At 48.3% G+C, this 19,972-nt stretch overlaps 1 protein-coding gene across 2 annotated transcripts in view; it reads right to left on the bottom strand.

The window, feature by feature from the left end:
• The window catches only part of CCDC6 (coiled-coil domain containing 6), a 403,678-nt gene that overhangs the window by 243,594 nt on the left and 140,112 nt on the right, over positions 1-19,972 (bottom strand). For both annotated transcript variants that reach the window (XM_086921755.1, XM_086921754.1), the window contains exon 4: positions 11,647-11,750. In XM_086921755.1, coding sequence (XP_086777881.1) covers positions 11,647-11,750 — 104 coding nt within the window. The remainder of the gene's footprint in view (positions 1-11,646; positions 11,751-19,972) is intronic.

Here is a 19,972-nt window from a genome sequence, read left to right on the forward strand (position 1 = left end):
CACCACTCACACACCCACCACCACCACTCACACACCCACCACCACCACTCACACACCCACCACCACCACTCACACACCCACCACCACCACTCACACACCCACCACCACCACTCACACACACCAGGATAGAAAAATATATCACTGCATAACAAAACATAGTATAGCATAACAAAACATAGTATAGCATAACAAAACATAGTATAGCATAGCAAAACATAGCATAGCAAAACAAAACATAGCAAAACAAAACATAGCAAAACAAAGCATAGCAAAACAAAGCATAGCAAAACAAAGCATAGCAAAACAAAGCATAGCAAAACAAAGCATAGCAAAACAAAGCATAGCAAAACAAAGCATAGCAAAACAAAGCATAGCAAAACAAAGCATAGCATAGCAAACAAAACATAGCATAACAAAACATAGCATAGCAAAACATAGCATAGCAAAACAATACACAGCATAGCATAACAATACACAGCATAGCATAACAATACACAGCATAGCATAACAGATCAAAGCATAGCAAACCAAAACATAGCATAGCAAAACGAATATGCTACTTACCAGTATGCATCTGTTCTTGGCATGTAGGGCTGCTGACATTCATATCTGTGCATAGATCGCCGCCTAGTGTTGGGTCCGGATGATTGCACATTGTTGTCCTGGAAGAGTCTTCGAAGTATCACGAGATAGGTGGCTCCTCCCCTGGACTACAGTGCGCATGGGCATCGACTGCATCCTCAGATTGTTTTTAGCCATTGTGGCCAAGATGGAGTGGAACTCAGTGAATGATGACCATGCTAGAAAGTATGTGTGAATTCTGCAGCTGCTACAGGCGCCGGGGAGGAGGACGGGCGATATCAATGTCAGCAGCCCTACATGCCAAGAACAGATGCATACTGGCAAGTAGCATATTCGGTTCGAGGCATGTGGGCTGCTGAATTCATATCTGTGCATAGAATACATAGCAGTCCCTCCATTAACGGCGGTCGCCCGTGCCAGCTGCAGCAGTTTGGAAAAGTGTTTTTAGAACAGCCTGCCCTACAGCTGCCTGCTGTTTGGAGTGCACATCAACACAATAATGCTTTGTAAATGTGTGTGGTAGACCATGTGGCTGCTCTACATATGTCTTCCAAAGGAATATTTCCAAGGAATGCCATGGAGGCCCCCAACTTTCTGGTGGAGTGGGCCCTCGGTGGAATGGTGAGAGTACGCTTGGCTTTCAGATAGCAGATCTGGATACATTTAACGATCCACCTAGCAATACCAGCCTTGGAAATGGGGTTACCTTTGTGGTGTGGTGCAAAGGCAACAAAGAGTTGTTTAGTTTTCCTAAAATCCTTGGTCCTATCGATGTAATACATCAGGTCCCTTTTGACGTCAAGGGTGTGGAGCATTCTCTCCGCCAATGACTCAGGATTTTGGAAGAAAACAGGCAATTCAATAGTCTGGTTGATATGGAATTGAGACAACTTTAGGAAGGAATTTAGGGTTAGTGCAAAGCACTACCCTGTTAGAATGAATTTGAATAAACGGCTCTTGGATAGTTAGTGCTTGCAGTTCACTAACTCGCCGCAGTGATGTAATCGCTATGAGGAAAGCCACTTTCCAAGTCAAGAATTGAATCTCGCAGGAATGCAGTGGTTCAAAGGGGGGGACTCATCAGCCGGGTGAGGACCACATTGAGGTTCCACTCCGGAGCTGGTGGAGTCCGCGGAGGAATGACTCGTTTGAGTCCTTCTAGAAAGGCCTTAATGGCAGGCACTCTGAAGAGTGAGAGGTGCTGCCAGTTCTGGAGATAAGCGGCCATTGCAGATAGATGTATGCGAATGAAAGCATAGGACAGATTTCATTTGTACAAATGGAAAAGGTAACAGATGATATTCTGAATAGACGCATCTAGCGGGTTAATGTCGTGGTCTGCACAATAAATGACAAACCGCTTCCATTTTGCCGCATAGCATGCTCTGGTGGTGGGCTTCCTTGCCTCCCGAATGATGTCCATGCAGTCAGAAGGCAAGTGCAGGTAGCCAAACTCTAGGACTTCAGGAGCCAGATCGCCAGGTTGAGCTGTTGCGGATCTGGATGCTGAATGCCGCCATGGCTCTGCGTCAGAAGGCTGGGTGTGAAACGTAGCCTCTGATGCGGTACCACGGGCAGTTCTAGAAACGTGGTGTACCATGGTTGGCGAGCCCACGTTGGAGCAACCAGGATGAGAGTCATCGAGTGCTGCCTGAGTTTGCGTGCCACCAGCGGTATCATTGGTGCTGGGGGAAAAGCGTACGCAAATTTGCCTGACCAGTTCATCCATATCGCATTGCCCTGCGACTCTGACCAGTTCATCCATATCGCATTGCCCTGCGACTGTGGGTGTGGGAACCTGGCGGCGAAGCTTTGGCATTTTGCGTTCTCCCTTGTGGCGAACAGGTCTATCTCTGGATGACCCCACCTTTGGAAGTACGGTTGGAGTACTGATGGATGTATCTCCCACTCGTGCATCTGATGGCTGTGCCTGCTGAGCAGGTCCGCCATCTGATTGTCCTTGCCCGGGAGGTGTTCCGCCATGAGGAAGATGTTCCTCTGAATGGCCCACTTCCACATGCTCTGAGCCAGATGAGACAGCTGCGGAGAGTGTGTTCCTCCCTGCTTTTGAATGTAGTACATGGCTGTCATGTTGTCCGTCCGGATCAACACGACCTTGTTGCACAGATGTACTTTCAAGGCTTTGAGTGCCATGAAGATTGCCATCAGTTCGAGGACATTGATGTGCATCTTCCGTTGCTGTTGCGTCCATAGTCCCTGCACTGTGTAATGGAGTACATGAGCTCCCCATCCCTGGAGAGAGGCTTCAGTTGTCAGGATGATCTGTGGCACGGGCTCTTGGAACGGTCGGCCCTTGCAAAGGTTTCGTGGATTCCACCAATGCAGAGAGTTGTATGGCCGACCGCTCACCAACACTAGGTCTTTTAACTGCCCATGAGCCCTAGTCCACTGACGTGCTAAGCACTCCTGAAGCGGGCGCATATGTAGTCTCGCGTGCGGGACTATGGAAATGCAGGAGGCCATCATGCCTATCAACTGCATGAACACTCTTGCTGGAAGAGAGTTTTGAGGTCTGAATTTTTGCATCAGCGATTGAATGCTGCTGACTCACTGAATTCGGCTGTGCTGTGGCCGCCAGAGTATTTATGGTCGCACCCAGATACTGCCGTAGGTGGGCGGGCTGGAGGTGGGATTTTGGGTAATTCAGTGAGAATCCCAGATCGTGCAGGAGGTGAATGGTGTGGGACATGTGGGCGGCACACTGCTGGGCTGACTTTGCCTGGATGAGCCAGTCGTCCAGATAAGGGTAGACGTGAATGTTCCGTCTCCTGAGATGCGCCGCCACTGTCGCCAGGCACTTCGTGAACACCCTGGGTGCCGTGGTGACACCGAAAGGCAAAACCTTGAACTGGTAGTGCTGGTTTTGGATGGTGAAATGGAGGTATTTCCTGTGTGAAGGGTGCAGTGAAATGTGAAAGTACGCATCCTTTAGGTCTAAAGTTGCAAGAAAATCCCCCTGACTGAGCAACGGGAGTACTTGCTGCAGGGTCAGCATATGGAAGTGCTCCGACAGGATGTAATGGTTGAGTGGCCTGAGGTACAGGATGGGCCGGAGGGACCCGTCCTTCTTTGGTATCAAGAAGTACAGGGAGTAGACCCCTGTGCCTCTTTCTTGCATAGGCACGAGTTCTATTGCTCCTTTTTGCAGCATAACTGTGACTTCCTGCTGCAATAAGTGCAAATGCTCGGCCGACACAGGACGGTTTCTTGGGGGCATGTTGGGTGGAGTGGATGTTAACTCCAGGCAATAACCGTATTGAATAAGTTTCCTGACCCACCTGTCTGTGGTGATGGACTTCCAGACCGTCAGGAACTGCTGGAGTCCCCCCCCCCCCCCCCCCCGACGGGTGTTGTGTGGTCGGGGGGCAGTGACAAGGCGTCACTGTTTGCTGGTGGCAGAGGATTTGGAGCTGTTGTTTCCACGACCTCTGCCCTTGGCGCTGTTGCCACGATATCCACCTCAACTCTTGTTGGTGTATGTGGACTGAGTGTTGCCCTTGTAGTACTGCGTGGACTGGGAGAGCTGGCCCCTGGAAACGCCTCTAGTGCTTGAGCGACGAAAAGACCCACCCCGAAACTGCTGGGACTGTAAGGCACCCATGGATTTCGCAGTCTCCGTGCCCTTTTTAATTTTCTCTAGGGTGGTGTCAACCTCCGGGCCAAACAGGTGATCTGGGTTGACTGTTTGGTTAAGGATGGTGGTTTGGATCTCTGGCTTAATTCCAGAGATTCTCAGCCAGGCATGTCGCCGCAGCATAACACTAGTGTTTATTGCCCTGGCGGCGGTATCAGCAGCGCCAAGAGCGCACTTAATTGAAGCGTTAGAGATCAGCTTCCCTTCCTGAATCAGCATTTCAGCCCCCTCCTTGTATTCATCAGGCAGGTGTTGCAACAGGGTCTCCAGTGTGTCGTAGTGTGCCCTGTCATAGCGCGCAAGAAGCGCTTGTGTGTTAGAAATGTGCCAGATGTTGGCTGCCTGTGCTGCTACCCTCTTCCCGAGGCCTCAAAGACCTTGGATTCTTTGTCTGGGGGAGGAGCATCACCCGCAGTCTGAGAATTAGCCCTCTTCCGGGGAGTCTAGAGGCAACTGTCCTTTGATGTAGGTAGGATCAGTAGGCGCCGACTTGTACTTCTTGTCAATCCTAGGGTTTATCACCCTCGCCCTGGTAGGTTCTTTAAAGATCTCAGCAGCATGCTTTAAAACACCTTTCAGCATAGGCAGAGTCTTAACAGTTTTCTCTGAGACTGAGAAGGTATCAAAAAGGAAGTCAACATCCACAGGGTCAGCATGGAGCTGGACGTTGTGTTTGTTTGCTGCCCGTTCAATGAGGGCATTGAAAGCTACAGAGTCTTCTGTAGGGGACTTTTTGCAGAAAACAGTTGAGGGTCTTGTCCTGATTGAGGATCCCCTGGGTCACCACCAGCGGCCCAGGGTTGGTTGGTATCCTCAGGGTTTGTAGAGACAGGATAACGGTACTCATCCTCATCATCCCCCTCCCCAGCGTCCACATCAGAGTAAGTGGGCCAAACATTGAGTCTGTGGGGAAAGTGGTTCCACCAGAACGGGAGTGAAAGCAGAGTCCTTCTTCTTGAGAGGGATCTTGTAAGACTCCATTGGGCGTTCAGGGGCGATTTTCCGCTTGTGGAGGGAAAGCCTGCCCGTTTCGGCATTGATGAAGTGTTCCTGATGCTCTTCCACTGAAGGTCATTGAGGATGTGGGCCGGGGACCACCGCTGACGACTTCGGCGCCGAGGAGACCTTCTCGGGCACGCTGGCGACTGCCTTATGAAATGAAAAAGAAACGTATAAAGGGCGCTGCGGCCAAGCGGCTTCATGGCGCTGAGGAGCACATCAGTATCTACAGAGGGACCCAAGGAATTTAGCCAGGGAATGCCTGGAGAAAAAGAAAAGTTTTAAGAGCTTTACGAAAGTGGGAAAAAATAGGGATAGAGCAAATGGAAAGAGGGGGACTGTTCCAGATCTGGGGGGCCAGCACAGAGAATCGGGTACCCCCGGTGCGTGATTTGCGGAAGCGAGGGACGTGAAGGAGAGAAAGTGATGAAGAGCGAAGGGTGCGGCAGGGGGCGTGAGAAGAGATTAGAGAGTTGATGAAGAGCGGGGCAGAGCGGGCGTGCGCCCGGAAGGCCAAGCAAGCTAGTTTGAAGTGAGATCTGAGATGGACCGGGAGCCAGTGGAGGGACTTGAGGACAGGGGTGATGTGAGAGGATTTGGGGAGACAAAGGATAAGACGGGCCGCTTGGTTTTGGATAGCCTGGAGGCGGCGAGTTTCGTAGGCAGGGATGCCTACGTACAAGCAGTTTCCGTAATCCAAGCGGGATGTAATAAGGGCCGTGATAATGGTTTTAAGAGCATCAACAGAAAAAAACCGGGAGATCTTGCGAATTAGACGAAGGGAGGAAAAACAAGAAGATACAACGGAACTGATTTGGGCATGCATGGTCAGATCATTGCTGATCTTGATGCCCAAAGTCCGAACAGAGGAAACTGGGGAGGGCCAAAAGAAAGGGGCCAGTGAGCTGGGGACCAGGGATTAGAAGAGCCGCCAGTGAGGACAAGCTCTGTCTTGTCGGGATTGAGCTTCAAGTGATTGAAGCTCATCCACTGGGAAATGAAAACAAGGGTGGAACAAAACTTAAGAAGAGAGTCAGCTGGGGATGAAAGATCAAAGACGAGCTGGAGGTCGTCTGCGTAGTTGTACACAGAGACCCCCAGCTCGAGAAGAGAAGAAATGAGGGGGCGGATATAAAGGTTAAAGAGAAGAGGGGAAAGGGAAGAACCTTGAGGGACCCCACAGGTGACCGGGCGAGGGGGAGCAGAAAAAACAGAAAGGTGAACTGCCTGCGATCTGCCTTGAAGAAAGGACGCGATCCAGGAAAAGGCAGTACCTTGGATGCCCGCTGCGCTGACACGGTCGAGAAGGATGGCATGATCGACCGTGTCAAACGCAGCGGACAGATCCAGAAGGACCAAGGCTTGGGGAAGGTTGCTATCGGCCTTCCCCTTAAGTTCGTCCAGGACCGCGAGAACCACGCCCTCAGTGGAGTGACCTGGACGAAAGCCGGCCTGGTGGGAGGCCAAGAGATGATTCTCCTCAATGTAGGTGGAGAGGCAGGAAGTAACGTGGCTTTCGAGGATCTTCCCTAGATAGGGAAGAAGGGAGATCGGCCTGAAATTAGATGGGAGGGAGGGGTCAAGGCCGGCTTTTTTCAAAATAGGAAAAACTATAGCAGATTTAAAAGGGGAAGGAACACAACCCGAAACCAAAAGAAGTGTTGAGGAAAGTAAGGGGGGGGGACGGGGCAACTAGTGTAGAGAGTTCTGAGAATCCGTGCGGGAGCACAGTCCGCAGGAGAACCGGACTTGACCTTGACAAGCAGGTCGAGGAAGAGCTCAGATGAGATAGGTTCAAAGTGATCCAGAACAGAAGGAGACAGAGGAGGATTGTCAGAAGGTTCAGGTTGAGACACAGTGGGAATGTTGGCCTTAACACTATGGCTGCTAAGGCAATTCCCCTCCTGTGCTGGAAATTGCCATTTTGCTGGTGTCATGACGAGCTCAGCTCGTCATGAGCACAGCTCCAGGCTACCTCATGACGAGCTGAGCTCGTTATGAGCATGGAAGGGGTTAATGGTAATGATTTTATTGATTAAATAGTCGTTCAGAGAGAGACAGAGATTGAGATGGGGCAGGGGAGAGACAGGCGCGATCAGAGGTGGCAAGACTATGAACTAGTGAGAAAATCTCACGGGATTTGTTGGCCGAGAGGGCCACTCTCTCAGTAAAGTATTTAGATTTGGCCGCTAAAATGTCTTTTTTATAATTATTGAGGAGGGCTTTGTATTTAAGACGGAGGGTAGGGCAGTAGTTACGTCGCCAATGACGCTCTGATCGCCTAAGCTCTAATTTAAGGGTTTTAAGGTCGCTGGAGAACCACTTGTGAGCGTCATGGGGACGAGCTGATTTGACCTTTTTTAGTGGGGCGACCTGGTAGCAAGCAGAAGAAAGCCAAGTGTTGATGGCATCCGCCTGACTTTCCAAGGGCAGGTCAGTCATGGTAGGAGCAGATGAAGACAATAAGGAGGAAAGATCGTTGAGATCGGTCTTGTTCCAGCTTCGAGCCAAGATGTTTTTAGGCAGGGGGGCTTTCTTAGCTTGACCCAAGTGGATAGAAAAAGAGATCATAGAGCGATCCGACCAGACACAGGGGAGGATGGAGGTGGGCGAAAGGTTACAGCGCAAGGACCAGATTTGGTCCAAGATGTGGCCGTGAGTGTGGGTAGGGGCCAAAACATGAGGTGAGAAATTGAGACACTGAAGTGTGGCAGAGAAGTCCTTAGAAGAGGAGTCCTCCCTCGGGTCACCCGGCCAAAAGTTGAAGTCGCCGAGCAGGAGCAGCGAGGAGTTATTTACCGCCAGAGTGGCCAAGAGATCCTGCAGGGTAGACACAAACGATGGCATACTTTGAGGGGGGCGGTACATAAGGACCACCGTAAGGGGTACCGGGAGATTGAGAGAGCAGGCCACCAGAAAGTCAACGCCGGATATGCGGGGGTGCGGAAGAAGTTGGAATTTCATGGAAGAGTGAATTATCATCGCCACACCCCCTCCAGTTTTTCCATCAGGGCGGTCAGCACGGAGAGCATAATGGGTATTGGGGAGAATAGCGAGGAGGTCCGGGAGTGAATCAGAGGAAAAACAGGTTTCAGTAAGAAAAAGAAAATCCGGAGAATCAGTATCAAGAAGATTGAAGAGGGCAGTTTGATTTTTGACGGCAGAGCAAGTATTAAGGAGAATAGAGACAGCTGAGGAGCCGGAAATGGGGCCAGTGACAGAGGGCGTACGGGAGGTAGAGGGAGAGGAAAAAGAAGGGACAGGGCGAGGACAAGGGGAGTGGGGAACGTAAATGCCGTGCGAAATTAAGTGTTGGACTACAGAGGGGGAAAGGGGGGCAGAAACAGAGAAGGACAGTAACTGGGCAGAGGAATACACCAGAGGAAGGGCAGGGTCTATGGCCCCTGGTCCCGGCCCGGACGGGCGCAGACCGGCTTAACTTAGGCGCAACTTCGGCACGCCTTCGTCGCGCCCGCTGCGCTCGTCCGCTGCGCTGCCGGGACTGGCCAACCATTATAAAGGGACACATGAGGGGGAGTGGTAGGGGCCCAAACACTGCAACGCTGACCCAGAGCCGCCCAAGATGGAGAACTCGCCCGTCTCAGGAGGAGGCGATCAGCAGGAGGCGCTCTGGGTGGCGTGCAGGAGGGAGATGGTAGAAGCTGCTAAAAAGTGCTGCCGTGCACTGAAGTCCAGAGCGCAGCTGAGGGGCACAGCGAGCGTCGACCAGAAGGTCGGTGAGGGGCTTTAAAAAGTTCACGTTGCTCCCGGCGAAGCCTCAGGAGGTCTGAATGCTGAGTGTTGAGGCGCGAGGTCCACAAGGCGCCTGAAGTAAGTTGGAGCGAAAGCCTTCGCGCCGTCTTTGGAGGCAACCTGAAATGGATGGGCGTGGACGCCTTCAGTGGTTTCTCCACCGGTTTCGTAGGCGGAGGATCCTTCGGACCGGCCGACGCGGTTCTGACCCTGATGCGCTGCAGGGAGTCCGTCACCTTCTTGGTGAACGCGGCGGATGGGCGCGCCGGTTCAATGGAATCCCGAGGCCACACTGGAGTCGACTCTCAGGGCGCCGTGCCCTTGGCCCTGTCCTGCTGACGCGGAGTTGCGAGAACCTTCGGGTCATCCAGCCGTTTCTTCGGGTCACCGAGAGCCTTCTTCGGATCGCCGATAGCCTTCTTCGGGTCGCTGAGGCTTTTGCCGGCGTCGACCGTCTTCGGCGCCGACGCTCTCGGCTCGACCACCTTTACTTTAGTCTTCGGCGCGGCAGGGCTCCGAGGCATTGGAGCCGACCAAAGCGATGCGCACTTTCGGTTTCGAGGATGGCACCTGCGCAGTGTCTGGAGTCGAGACCGTAGGTTTCACTTTTGGTTTAGTTTTTCCAGGGAGTGGCTCGGCAGCAATGTCCGTGGCCGAGCCCTAAGGCGGGGCCGTAGAACCCATAGTGAGATCTTGGGTAAGGCCCGAAGGTGATCCCTCGACCTGAGCCTCATGAATTGCACGGCCCCAGAGTCAGTTTGAGGAAGCTCCTCATCCGAGCTATCCTCCATGGCCCCGAGGGCCCCGTCGTCGTCTCCTACCTAGTCGACGACTTCTTCGGCCTCGAACATCTCTGCATCCGCGTCGTAGTCGACGTCCGACGCGGGGTTCGACTCAGTAACGTCCTGGATAGATTCTTCCTCGACATCCCCTGCATCGAAGATGTCCACAGGCGCCGGTGCAGCATGCTGGGCCTCCTGGCGCGCAGCTCGTCGAAGCTTAAGCGTCTTCTTGGACTTGAAGCGTGAACAAGCCATACACTTGGCTTCATCGTGGTCCGGCGACAGACACTTGTTGCACACCGGGTGGACGTCGATGTGGGGATACTTCGAGTTGCAGACGGGACATCTCTTGAATGGACTTCGGTCCATGATGGACGGTCGATAGGTCTGGAGCGTCGACTGGGCCTTCCGCGCCGAGAGCACGCGGGTGTAGAGAATCCGGCTCGGAACAGAGCTGGAAGAACTAAGACCGAACGCAAGACCATACCGACGTATTAGACTGAAGACCTTTTGGTCTTAAGAAAGTTTTCTATCGATTCCGACTAGAGGGAACCCAAAGACATCCGAACCCAATGGCGGAAAAAAAACAATCCGAGGATGGAGTTGATGCCCATGCGCACTGTAGTCCAGGGGAGGAGCCACCCATCTTGTGATACTTCGAAGACTCTTCCAGGACAACAATGTGCAATCATCCGGACCCAACACTAGGCGGCGATCTATGCACAGATATGAATTCAGCAGCCCACATGCCTCGAACCAAAACATAGCAAACAAAACATAGCATATCAAAACAAAACATAGCATATCAAAACAAAACATAGCAAAACAAAACATAGCAAAACAAAGCATAGCAAAACAAAGCATAGCAAAACAAAGCATAGCAAAACAAAGCATAGCAAAACAAAGCATAGCAAAACAAAGCATAGCAAAGCATAGCAAAAAAAAGCATAGCATAGCCAAACACAACAAAACATAGCAAAACATTGCATAGCATAACAAAACATAGGATAGCAAAACAAAACGTAGCATAGCGTAGCATAGCATACAGCATCACTATGCGCCACCACAGCATCACTGAACGCCACAGCATTACTTGTTCGCCACCACAACATCACTCAGCCACCACAGCATCAATCTGTGCAACCATTCAACATCTGGTTCAAATATGTTCTCTCAATGTTTCAAGCTTTATTACAAATGTCACAAAAAGATGTTAATATTTCACTTTTGTTCTTGTATTTTCGTCACAATAAAATACACTGAACATTATCTTCACAAGTTATTTACAAAAGTTTAAGCTATTGCCATTATAAATTACAATAACTTATTTAAGTATTAATTATTAACAAAATAAAAGTCATTGTTATTTGTAATATCAATACATCTAAGTCACGTAAATACAACACATATTGCATTACAAATGCTATAGGTATCACATTTGCGAAAGTTAAAACTATTGGCATTGTATATGACAAAGCTATTAATTTAGCTATGTTCAAAACCAACACAAATACAAAATGTGTCATGTACAATTCTAATAGCTCAAACTTTCCTAATGCAAGACCTATTGCATTGCAAATGCTTGTTGCGGTCTTGCGCGCCGACAAAACCTTTTAGAGTGGATCAAAAACCGGCCCTGAACGCTCATTTATCGTATTACTGTAAATTCAGAAGTTGTAATTTTTTCTGAACGCCTCTTCGAAGGACTTACCTTACTGTCAACTGCTAACACTGTATGTTCAACATAGAAATAATAAAATAAATCCACCAAATGAGTTCTCAAACTATCTTTACATCAGAATATTCATCAAATTCACTTGGCACAATTATGAGTCATTCCTAGAGAGAAAAAAGAAATAATTTATAAACCCTAACCTTTTTTCTGCTTCTAGTTTATCCATTCTCTTCCAAAGGCGATTCACAAGTGCTTCCTGCTCCTGTTCTAATGTGTTCTCAAGGTCAATCTTCTCACGTCTTAGCTAAAGTAAAGGAAACAGTTCACTGCAATTGCGATCCCAAATAAATGCAGACAGACAAAAGCACAAACCAGGCAAAGTACTAATTTCATGAATTTTACCACCCTTTCAGTGTTCAAAGACAGGATATCCTCCAAAGAGTGGCAACGACTGTTAAAATAAAGCCTGCATTAACAAAAAAACAGATCAAATACTGGTGACGTAGAACTTTTTGGTGTATGGCTTTCACTGGAACCCCTATACATAATCCTAAAGTGGAAACACTCCTGATCATTGCTATGAGTTAAGTAAGACTTGTGCAAAATGAGTGGAGTCATTCATCGAGTCAGAGCAGGGGAAAAAAAATATAAAAACCTAGTAGGTTTAGAAGGTATGCCACCTCCTCTGGGCCTCAAAAGAATTAGGTAGCAGGGATGGGGTGGCAGATGAATAAGCAGTCTCCACTATCTTTCCACACCAACCATATACTAGTTAGTTATCGTGTAATGTGGTTGACGTACCAGCATTCACAACCACGGACTACAGAGCCAGCTGCTGACATTCATGAAAACATACCTGTATTACATACTCGTCCATTCCGATTTATCTCTGTGAATAGATTCTACACTAACCAAGCACAGAACTACACAGCGCATTGAATTCCTGTCCTAAACCCAATGGCAGTCAGAGTAGCTCAGTCAACAGAATTTATGTAGGGTAGTGCGCATAGCTTAGCTGGCAATCGTCTAGCATCCAAAAGTTAGTTGCTCAGTAGCAAACAGATCTGTTGTGCTATTAAGATAACATCCAAAGATGGAGCATCTCCTCAACAGTGGACCGATGCGACCTTTTCCTCTAGCTGAGGCAACAGGAAGAAATAAGAGGATGGCAATTATTAACAAGCATTTACAATGCAACGGTTTCACCTTTGGAGAAGTTAGAGCTATTGGCATTGTAAATGACAACATTTTTATTTATGTGTTGGTTTTGAAAACAGATAAATAAATGGTAGTCATTTACATTGCCAATAGCCTAATCTCTCGCAAATGTGAGAACTATTGTACCCTACGGACAAGCTCAGCATACAGCAATTACTACCACACACACACACACACACACACCCAGAGCCAGCCACACACACCCAGAGCCAGCCACACCCAGAGCCACACACACACACACAGAGCCCCACTCACACACACAACCAGAGCCCCCCACACACACACACAACCAGAGCAGTCACATACACACCCACTGGAGCAGTCACATACACACACACACTGGAGCAGTCACATACACACACACACACACACTGGAGCAGTCACATACACACACACACACACTGGAGCAGTCACATACACACACACACTGGAGCAGTCACATACACACACACACTGGAGCAGTCACACACACACACTGGAGCAGTCACACACACTGGAGCAGTCACATACACACACACACTGGAGCAGTCACATACACACACACACACACTGGAGCAGTCACATACACACACACACTGGAGCAGTCACATACACACACACACACACACACACACACACACTCACTCTGGAGCAGTCACGCACTGTATACAATGCTGTGCTATTTCGGAATTGCCCTTGAGATAGGCATGTTGTATAAAGATCTTTATGGCAAGGGCACTAGACCATTGAGGGCTTTTATGTGCTTGGAACCTGTGACCGGAGGGTTAAATGCATATGTCAGGTGCAGGCACAATGACCGTTTCAGCTACCTTCCTGTGTCGGGAACCGTTAACCTGAGTGTTACACACACATGCATTCATACATCTCAGTAGTAGGCACTCCAACCCCATGTGCTATTTTCTAGTGATTGGAACTTGTGGCCCGAGGGTTGCACATACATCTGGTCAATACTTCAGCTGTGTTGCTGTTATTGAGCGCGTGACCGAGAGCTAGACACATACCTCAGCAGTAGGCACGTGCACCCCCTGAGCTATCGTGCTGGGGGGAAGGCCAGGGGCCCATAATGGACGACATCGACCCCCGAAGCCCTACAACTCAACAGTCCCTCATTTGGAGGGCCGAATCCTGGATTTCACTCGGATGTCCCCTGCTCATAAGTGACAACCTTTCAGTTTTGACCTTCGGGTGTTCTCAAGTAGAGGTTAGACCGGGTCAGCATCTTCTTTATGCCCAAGAATACGTCAGCACGGATCTGGGGTTCCACAGCTCGAGAATAACGTGGACGCAGAGCGTGATAGAGGAGGGGATCTGGTCTAAGAGCGAAAGTTACCCGCTTTAGGTCTGCTCCAATCTCAGCTCCGCACTTGGGCTAAAACGACGCGATTTATTCGTGGCGAATCCCTTAAACTCCGTATGTTTAAATCTTTAAAATGTGATGAATCTCTGCATATTAACAGTGCTTGTCTAATTCAAATGAGATGATGAACACGACCTTGTATAACCTCAGAACGGCTCCTTAATATTACAGCCAGACATTGAGCCAGAGTTCTAATCCTGACTTTCTACACTTGGTAAAAACGTGTGATCCTGGGCAAATAACTTCATCTCCATGTTCCCAGCTCCATCTTTTCACAAACGCTGCAAGACTGTACACCACAACTAAGTGCTGAGTACAAGTTCATGGAGGCTGATATGGCGAGGCGGATGCTCACCCGAGCAGGACCAACAGTGGATTTGGGGGAGGATTGCATAATGTAATGGCCGATCTAGGAACTGGGGAAACGGGTTCTAGTCGCGGAATCAGTTTAACATCCCCGATTCTGGGCAAATCGCTTAATCTCGATGTGCCTAGAAAAAATGAATGTGTCCGTGTGTAATGTAACCGATGCTCATGTAAAGCGCTCCAATGCCAGGGTTCGGGTCAGATCTGCGCTATAAATCAACTACAACAACCAAAAAAACACTTCATTTTCGGTGCCTCTTTGACCGCGGTGCTGCACCGGACGCACTGTATTGTAGTGTTGTATTTATCTAGTGCCTCGTAGCACGTAACGCGGTGCTGCATCGTATTTTTCTCACGTGCACCACCTACACTGGGCAGGAGTGCCTGGTTGGCAAAGTATTATATTTGGTCCCAGCCTTAGTGGGCTCTGTTTTGGATGTTATGTTGAGGGTGCTTTCATCGTATCTCGAGGCTTAGCGCCTAGCACAGTAAGAGAGGGCGATACGAGAGAGGCGCGCAAATTAGAATTGTAATTAGTTGACGGATAATTTACAATCCAGATCCTATGTTATGTTTCATTGACTATGACAATGTATGCTGCACTGCAGGCAGCCCCTCCCCTCCCCCCCCTAGCCCAGTGAAGACAGCCAGTGTGGGATTCCCAGAGTAGTCCCCCCGCCTCTATTTTTTATTTTTAACGCTGGGCAACTTCCGTTCAAGTCAAGTCAGATCACGAAATGGACGCCTTCAGACTACACTGAGAGCTCCGCATTATCATTCGGGTCTGTATAGCGCCGAATGTTGGGCACTCAGTTCATTTCCATCGGCTCCTTACGTTTAAAGCTTGAGGAACCCATGAGGCAATACCAGTCCGACAACTTGACAAAGTTTTATGCCACGCATTTTTTTTGTGGTGGTTTTCGTCATTTGGAACGAGATAGGCTGTCGGGAGAATGTGCAGAGGCTCACACTGAGTAACAACTGCCTGACCTCTCTGCCCTACTACCCGCCAGGCTCCAGGAATAGCGAAGTCTTCACCTTGCCTTGTCCTCTCGGTAATACACCCTGCAAGCAAAATTAGGCATCACCATATGGCCATCTTCAGCTTGCAGTGTTTTAAAACGCTGATGCCAATCTTTACGGGCACTGTGTTTTAAAAGAAACGGTCACCTTGGCGCTAGTCCGTAGGGGTATACTATGCTGACAGACTTCTGGTGTTGCACATGATGAGCAGTGTATTGCTCCTTTGGAATCAGGATAGCAGTGCCTGTACTTAAAGTTGCCCATGTGCAAAGATGTACCAATCACATCAACTGGAATAGCTTACGTTTCTTGGCTCCATGCGGACTGCAAGGGGGGATAGTTAGAGACAGTGGCAGAGCGACTGACAGGCAGGGACGTGCACAAAAAGCCCCGCCCACCGCCGCATGACGTGGGCCAAAAGAGAAAAATTCTCGGGAACGCCCACGAATCTGGTCTGGCCATGACGGACAGATGTGTCTTCCAATGGCTAGCCTCCATTTATGGAGCTAGCCAATGGAAGACAGGGGCGGATTCAAAGCCACTACTTATACTCATTAGATTTCTCCTGCGCAGAAGAGCTGCGCACAAGTGCGCAGCTCTTCGCTTAGGTCGAAACCTAAAAAGGAATTAAGGCAAAATGTGTAAGAAAGAAGGGATGAATCTCAGAACCACCATGTCTGAGTGGTCCAAATTACTTGCAGCATTTGTGTGCTTAGCTATTCCCACTGCCCCCCCCAAAAAATACCCGAAAGGAGCTTGAAGTCACATGGTGCCAACTTAATGTATGCAGCAGCCTGAATGCAATCCAATTTTAGTCCCAAAAGACGATAGGGAGTTTTATTTGTATGAAATGTCTTTTGAAAGCGCGAATGCTGGAGAAAAAAATACTCCCAATCCCAGTTCAAAAAAGCAGCAAAGCACACTATATTTCTGCAGGTGTCCATCTGCGCTCTAGTTTCAACAAGAGGATGTAGAAAGTCACTGCATGTGCGGGTTGTTGCCTTCTTGTGACACAAACCTTGGGCTTTAGCACAATTAATTGCTCATATAATGAACTCACGAAGAAATTCTTGGACGATGCAACATCATTTTTCTGCAGAGGCGTACAAAGGCCATCTTCTTAGGAACCATACACGCAAGTTGTGTAATAGTAGGGAGGAGTCTGCCTTCTTCCATAACCAGGAAATCTCTACTTTTGGGGCTGTGAGTGAGGTCCTGCAGAAACAGAGGGCAGGCCTAAGAAATAATTTGATGGTCAAGCCAAATACCAAGAATGCGTTGTTTCTGATCTACAGGCAAACTAAGATTAGAGACAATATGATGGTCCTTCCTATAGGTTTGAGGTCCTGAAAAAGTTGAGGAATTTCCAAAATTGGTGTGTTTGAATTAAAAAATAAACACCGAGTTAAAAAAACAAACGTATGAACCAAATCGAGTATACCCATTGTCATTCAAATTTCAGAGGTTCACCCGTAGGTGCGCCAAATTTGGCAACATGGTGCATCGAAGAATCTACTTTTTAGGGTTGTGAGGTCGTTTTAAAGGGGTCGGGTGAGCGTAGGTCCTTAGTTCGAGAAGAGGAGTAGGAGGGTGGAGTATGTGTCCACAGCACCACTGCAATATATTAAATCTGATCTGGCATATGGTTTATGGAGCAGACTCCTACCCAACACATAGACTCCTTATGTTTTGCCAGCAGTACCTTAAGAGTGGAATTACATCTTACAGTAGCTAAGATATAGCCACTATATCACATAGCCTATAAGCAACATCAATGGAGAATGTCTACAGCTTGGTGTAGTTTTCCTGTTGCCTTAAATAACGTTACCCAGTAAGCTCACTCCAAAGAACTCCCAGGGCAGGTGAATGTAACCAGCTATCTTATATCTACAACTGTGGCATTCAGCACACTGCTAACCCATACATATGTAATCTGTTGAGTGCGTAGTAGAATATTTGTAAGAATTTAAAGTTTAATAGTCTAGGTTAAATATTCAGCAATACCAGTCTAAATTTGCACAGCAAAAACGTCACTATTTTTCGGCATGATCAATCCAACATATAACTCCCACCTTTGGTTTGCTCATCAAATCATTGTATACCTTTGTGTAATTAGGCAAGCCGAGTCCGGGGTCGCTAGCACCAATAATCACACACAGCTTTAAGCTCGCCTTTGAAATGTTTCTCAGTTTATAGTAGGCAAAAGTATTGAGTGCCTTTTCTGGTATTACTTTCTATAAAAAAACAAGGGAACCCACTAGGTGACCTGGGGTATCAGTTAAGCTAAAGACAAAGGTCCTTGACAAGGAGAGTTAAACGGTATAATAATTATAGGCCACAATCAGCACTATAACGCAAAAAAGTCCAGCCGGACTTTGAAATTTATTCAATATTTGTGATTATACTCAGACGAACCAACAGTAAAGCAGTGGGACACAGTCCTGCATCCACGATGCTGCACAAACAATCAAAACAAACATGTACTGGGGTATTTCAGGCATTTGAAAGGCATGAGCAAGGAGAGGGTTTGGAGTGCATTTGCTTCAAATATGCGGGAAACATACTTTCTAGGCACACAATAGTACACTTATTGTTTAACCCACATATAGTGTCAACGGCGTTTCGATCCAATTATTGATAATGGATCATCAGGACATCCATTGTTTTGCCTGAATGTAGAGAGCCTCGGGTTGGAGGACATAGAAGGTAGGGGTTGGAATTTAACAAGACTTGCTGAATTGCTTCCGGCGGTACCCAATTAAAAAGGTAGATATTGCTCCACTACGGTTGTAGATAGTTACAGTCGGATGGTTCCCAGTAATGGTCCGGTGCCGGAGCTGCAGTTTACCTATAAACGGATCAGAGGGTTCTTGATCCGGGACTGGTAGCCTTAAATTGGGGCTCCTTAAGTTCACGATGGAACTTCGATTCAATCAACCGGTGCTCAGTCGCGCCGCCAAGATCCATGAGCCACAGCCTTTATTGGCCAATTCAATACACATTTCCAAGCAGGCATAGGATTATGGAGTTGGCCTAACGGCTAGAGCGCTCGACCTCGGGAACCCGGTTCGAATCTCAGTAATGTCGCTAAACTTCCTGTGATTCGGGGCAAATCACTTAATATCCCCGTGCCTAACAAAATGACTGTGTCCTTGTGTAACGTAACTGGTGCTATGTAAAGCGCTCTGATACCCTGCATTTGAGAAAACGTCTAAGTCTCCCATTATGGTAGCGCTGCAAGGCTCTCAGCAGCAGCATCGGAGCAGTATGCAAGTAACACATTTTAATGTACACAACACAGTCTTTTATGAGCTGCAGCCTTTATTGTCCATTTCTATCCATATTTCCGGGCAGACTTAGAATTATGGAGAGCTACGAATCCATAGACATGACAGCTATCCACTACACTGATCACCTAACCGCATACTTCCTAGTGCCTTAACATGGCGAAATCCCCGTGCCTAACAAATCGTAGTCTCAGTGTGAAGTACTTTGCCTGCTGGGAACGAAGAGATTACTATCTTAAGTGCCGATTTTCAAGCACTTAATTATCTTGCCCTGGTTTCGTTTCTCAGCTTCTTGGTCTGGTTTCCTTTCTCAGCTGGCACGTCAAGCTGACATTTCACACTCCAAGACTTTGTCGTCCTGTTTTTTTATCTTCATGCCTTTTAACATCCTATATCCAATTGAAGCAAAATACAAAGTGGCTGCGTGCGCGTTGTATGCACCCGGTTACAAAACACTTATGTTATGTACATTTGAAGGCATTTACTGGAACAGATGTTGAAGACAGGCCCTCTTCCTGCAAATACTAGACATGGTCGGTCACCCCTGTCTTATTAATTCGTTCTGATTTCGTTGAGGCTGCGAGCCGCTCATTCACATAGAATTACTTCTCTGCTCGCAATGTTACTGCAGCAAAGTGCTCTGAAATACGCCCCATGCATACATTGCCCTGAAAGTCTGCAGCGTCACACACTACTAAACCGTACGTCTACAAGTCTCCCGTCATGGTGTTTTATTGTACACAACACTGTGTTTCATGAGCCACAGCCTTTATTGGCCATTTCAATACACATTTGCAAGCAGGCATAGGATTATGGAGTTGGCCTAACGCATAGAGCGCTCAACCTCGGAAACCCGGTTCGAGTCTCAGTAATGTCCTAAACTTCCTATGATTCGGGGCAAATCACTTAATATCCCCGTGCCTAACAAAATGACTGTGTCCTTCTGTAACGTAACTGGTGCTATGTAAAGCGCTCCGATACCCTGCATTTGAGAAAACGTCTACAAGTCTCCCATTATGGTAGCGCTGCAAGGCTCTCAGCAGCAGCATCGGAGCACTATCGAAGTAACACATTTTAATGTAGACACTCTTTTATGAGCTGCAGCCTTTATTGACCATTTCTTTCCACATTTCCGGGCAGACTTAGAATTATGGAGCGCTACGAATCCATAGACATGACAGCTATGCCATTTGGCGGGTCCGGGTTCCGGGGCCGATTTCATTGTGGGCGCCATCTTTGGTTGGGCTGAGTGTGTGTGTGTGCGCGGGCGCCATC

The sequence above is a fragment of the Lissotriton vulgaris genome, chromosome 5 (genome assembly GCF_964263255.1).
Source record: "Lissotriton vulgaris chromosome 5, aLisVul1.2, whole genome shotgun sequence".
Classification (NCBI taxonomy): domain Eukaryota; kingdom Metazoa; phylum Chordata; class Amphibia; order Caudata; family Salamandridae; genus Lissotriton; species Lissotriton vulgaris.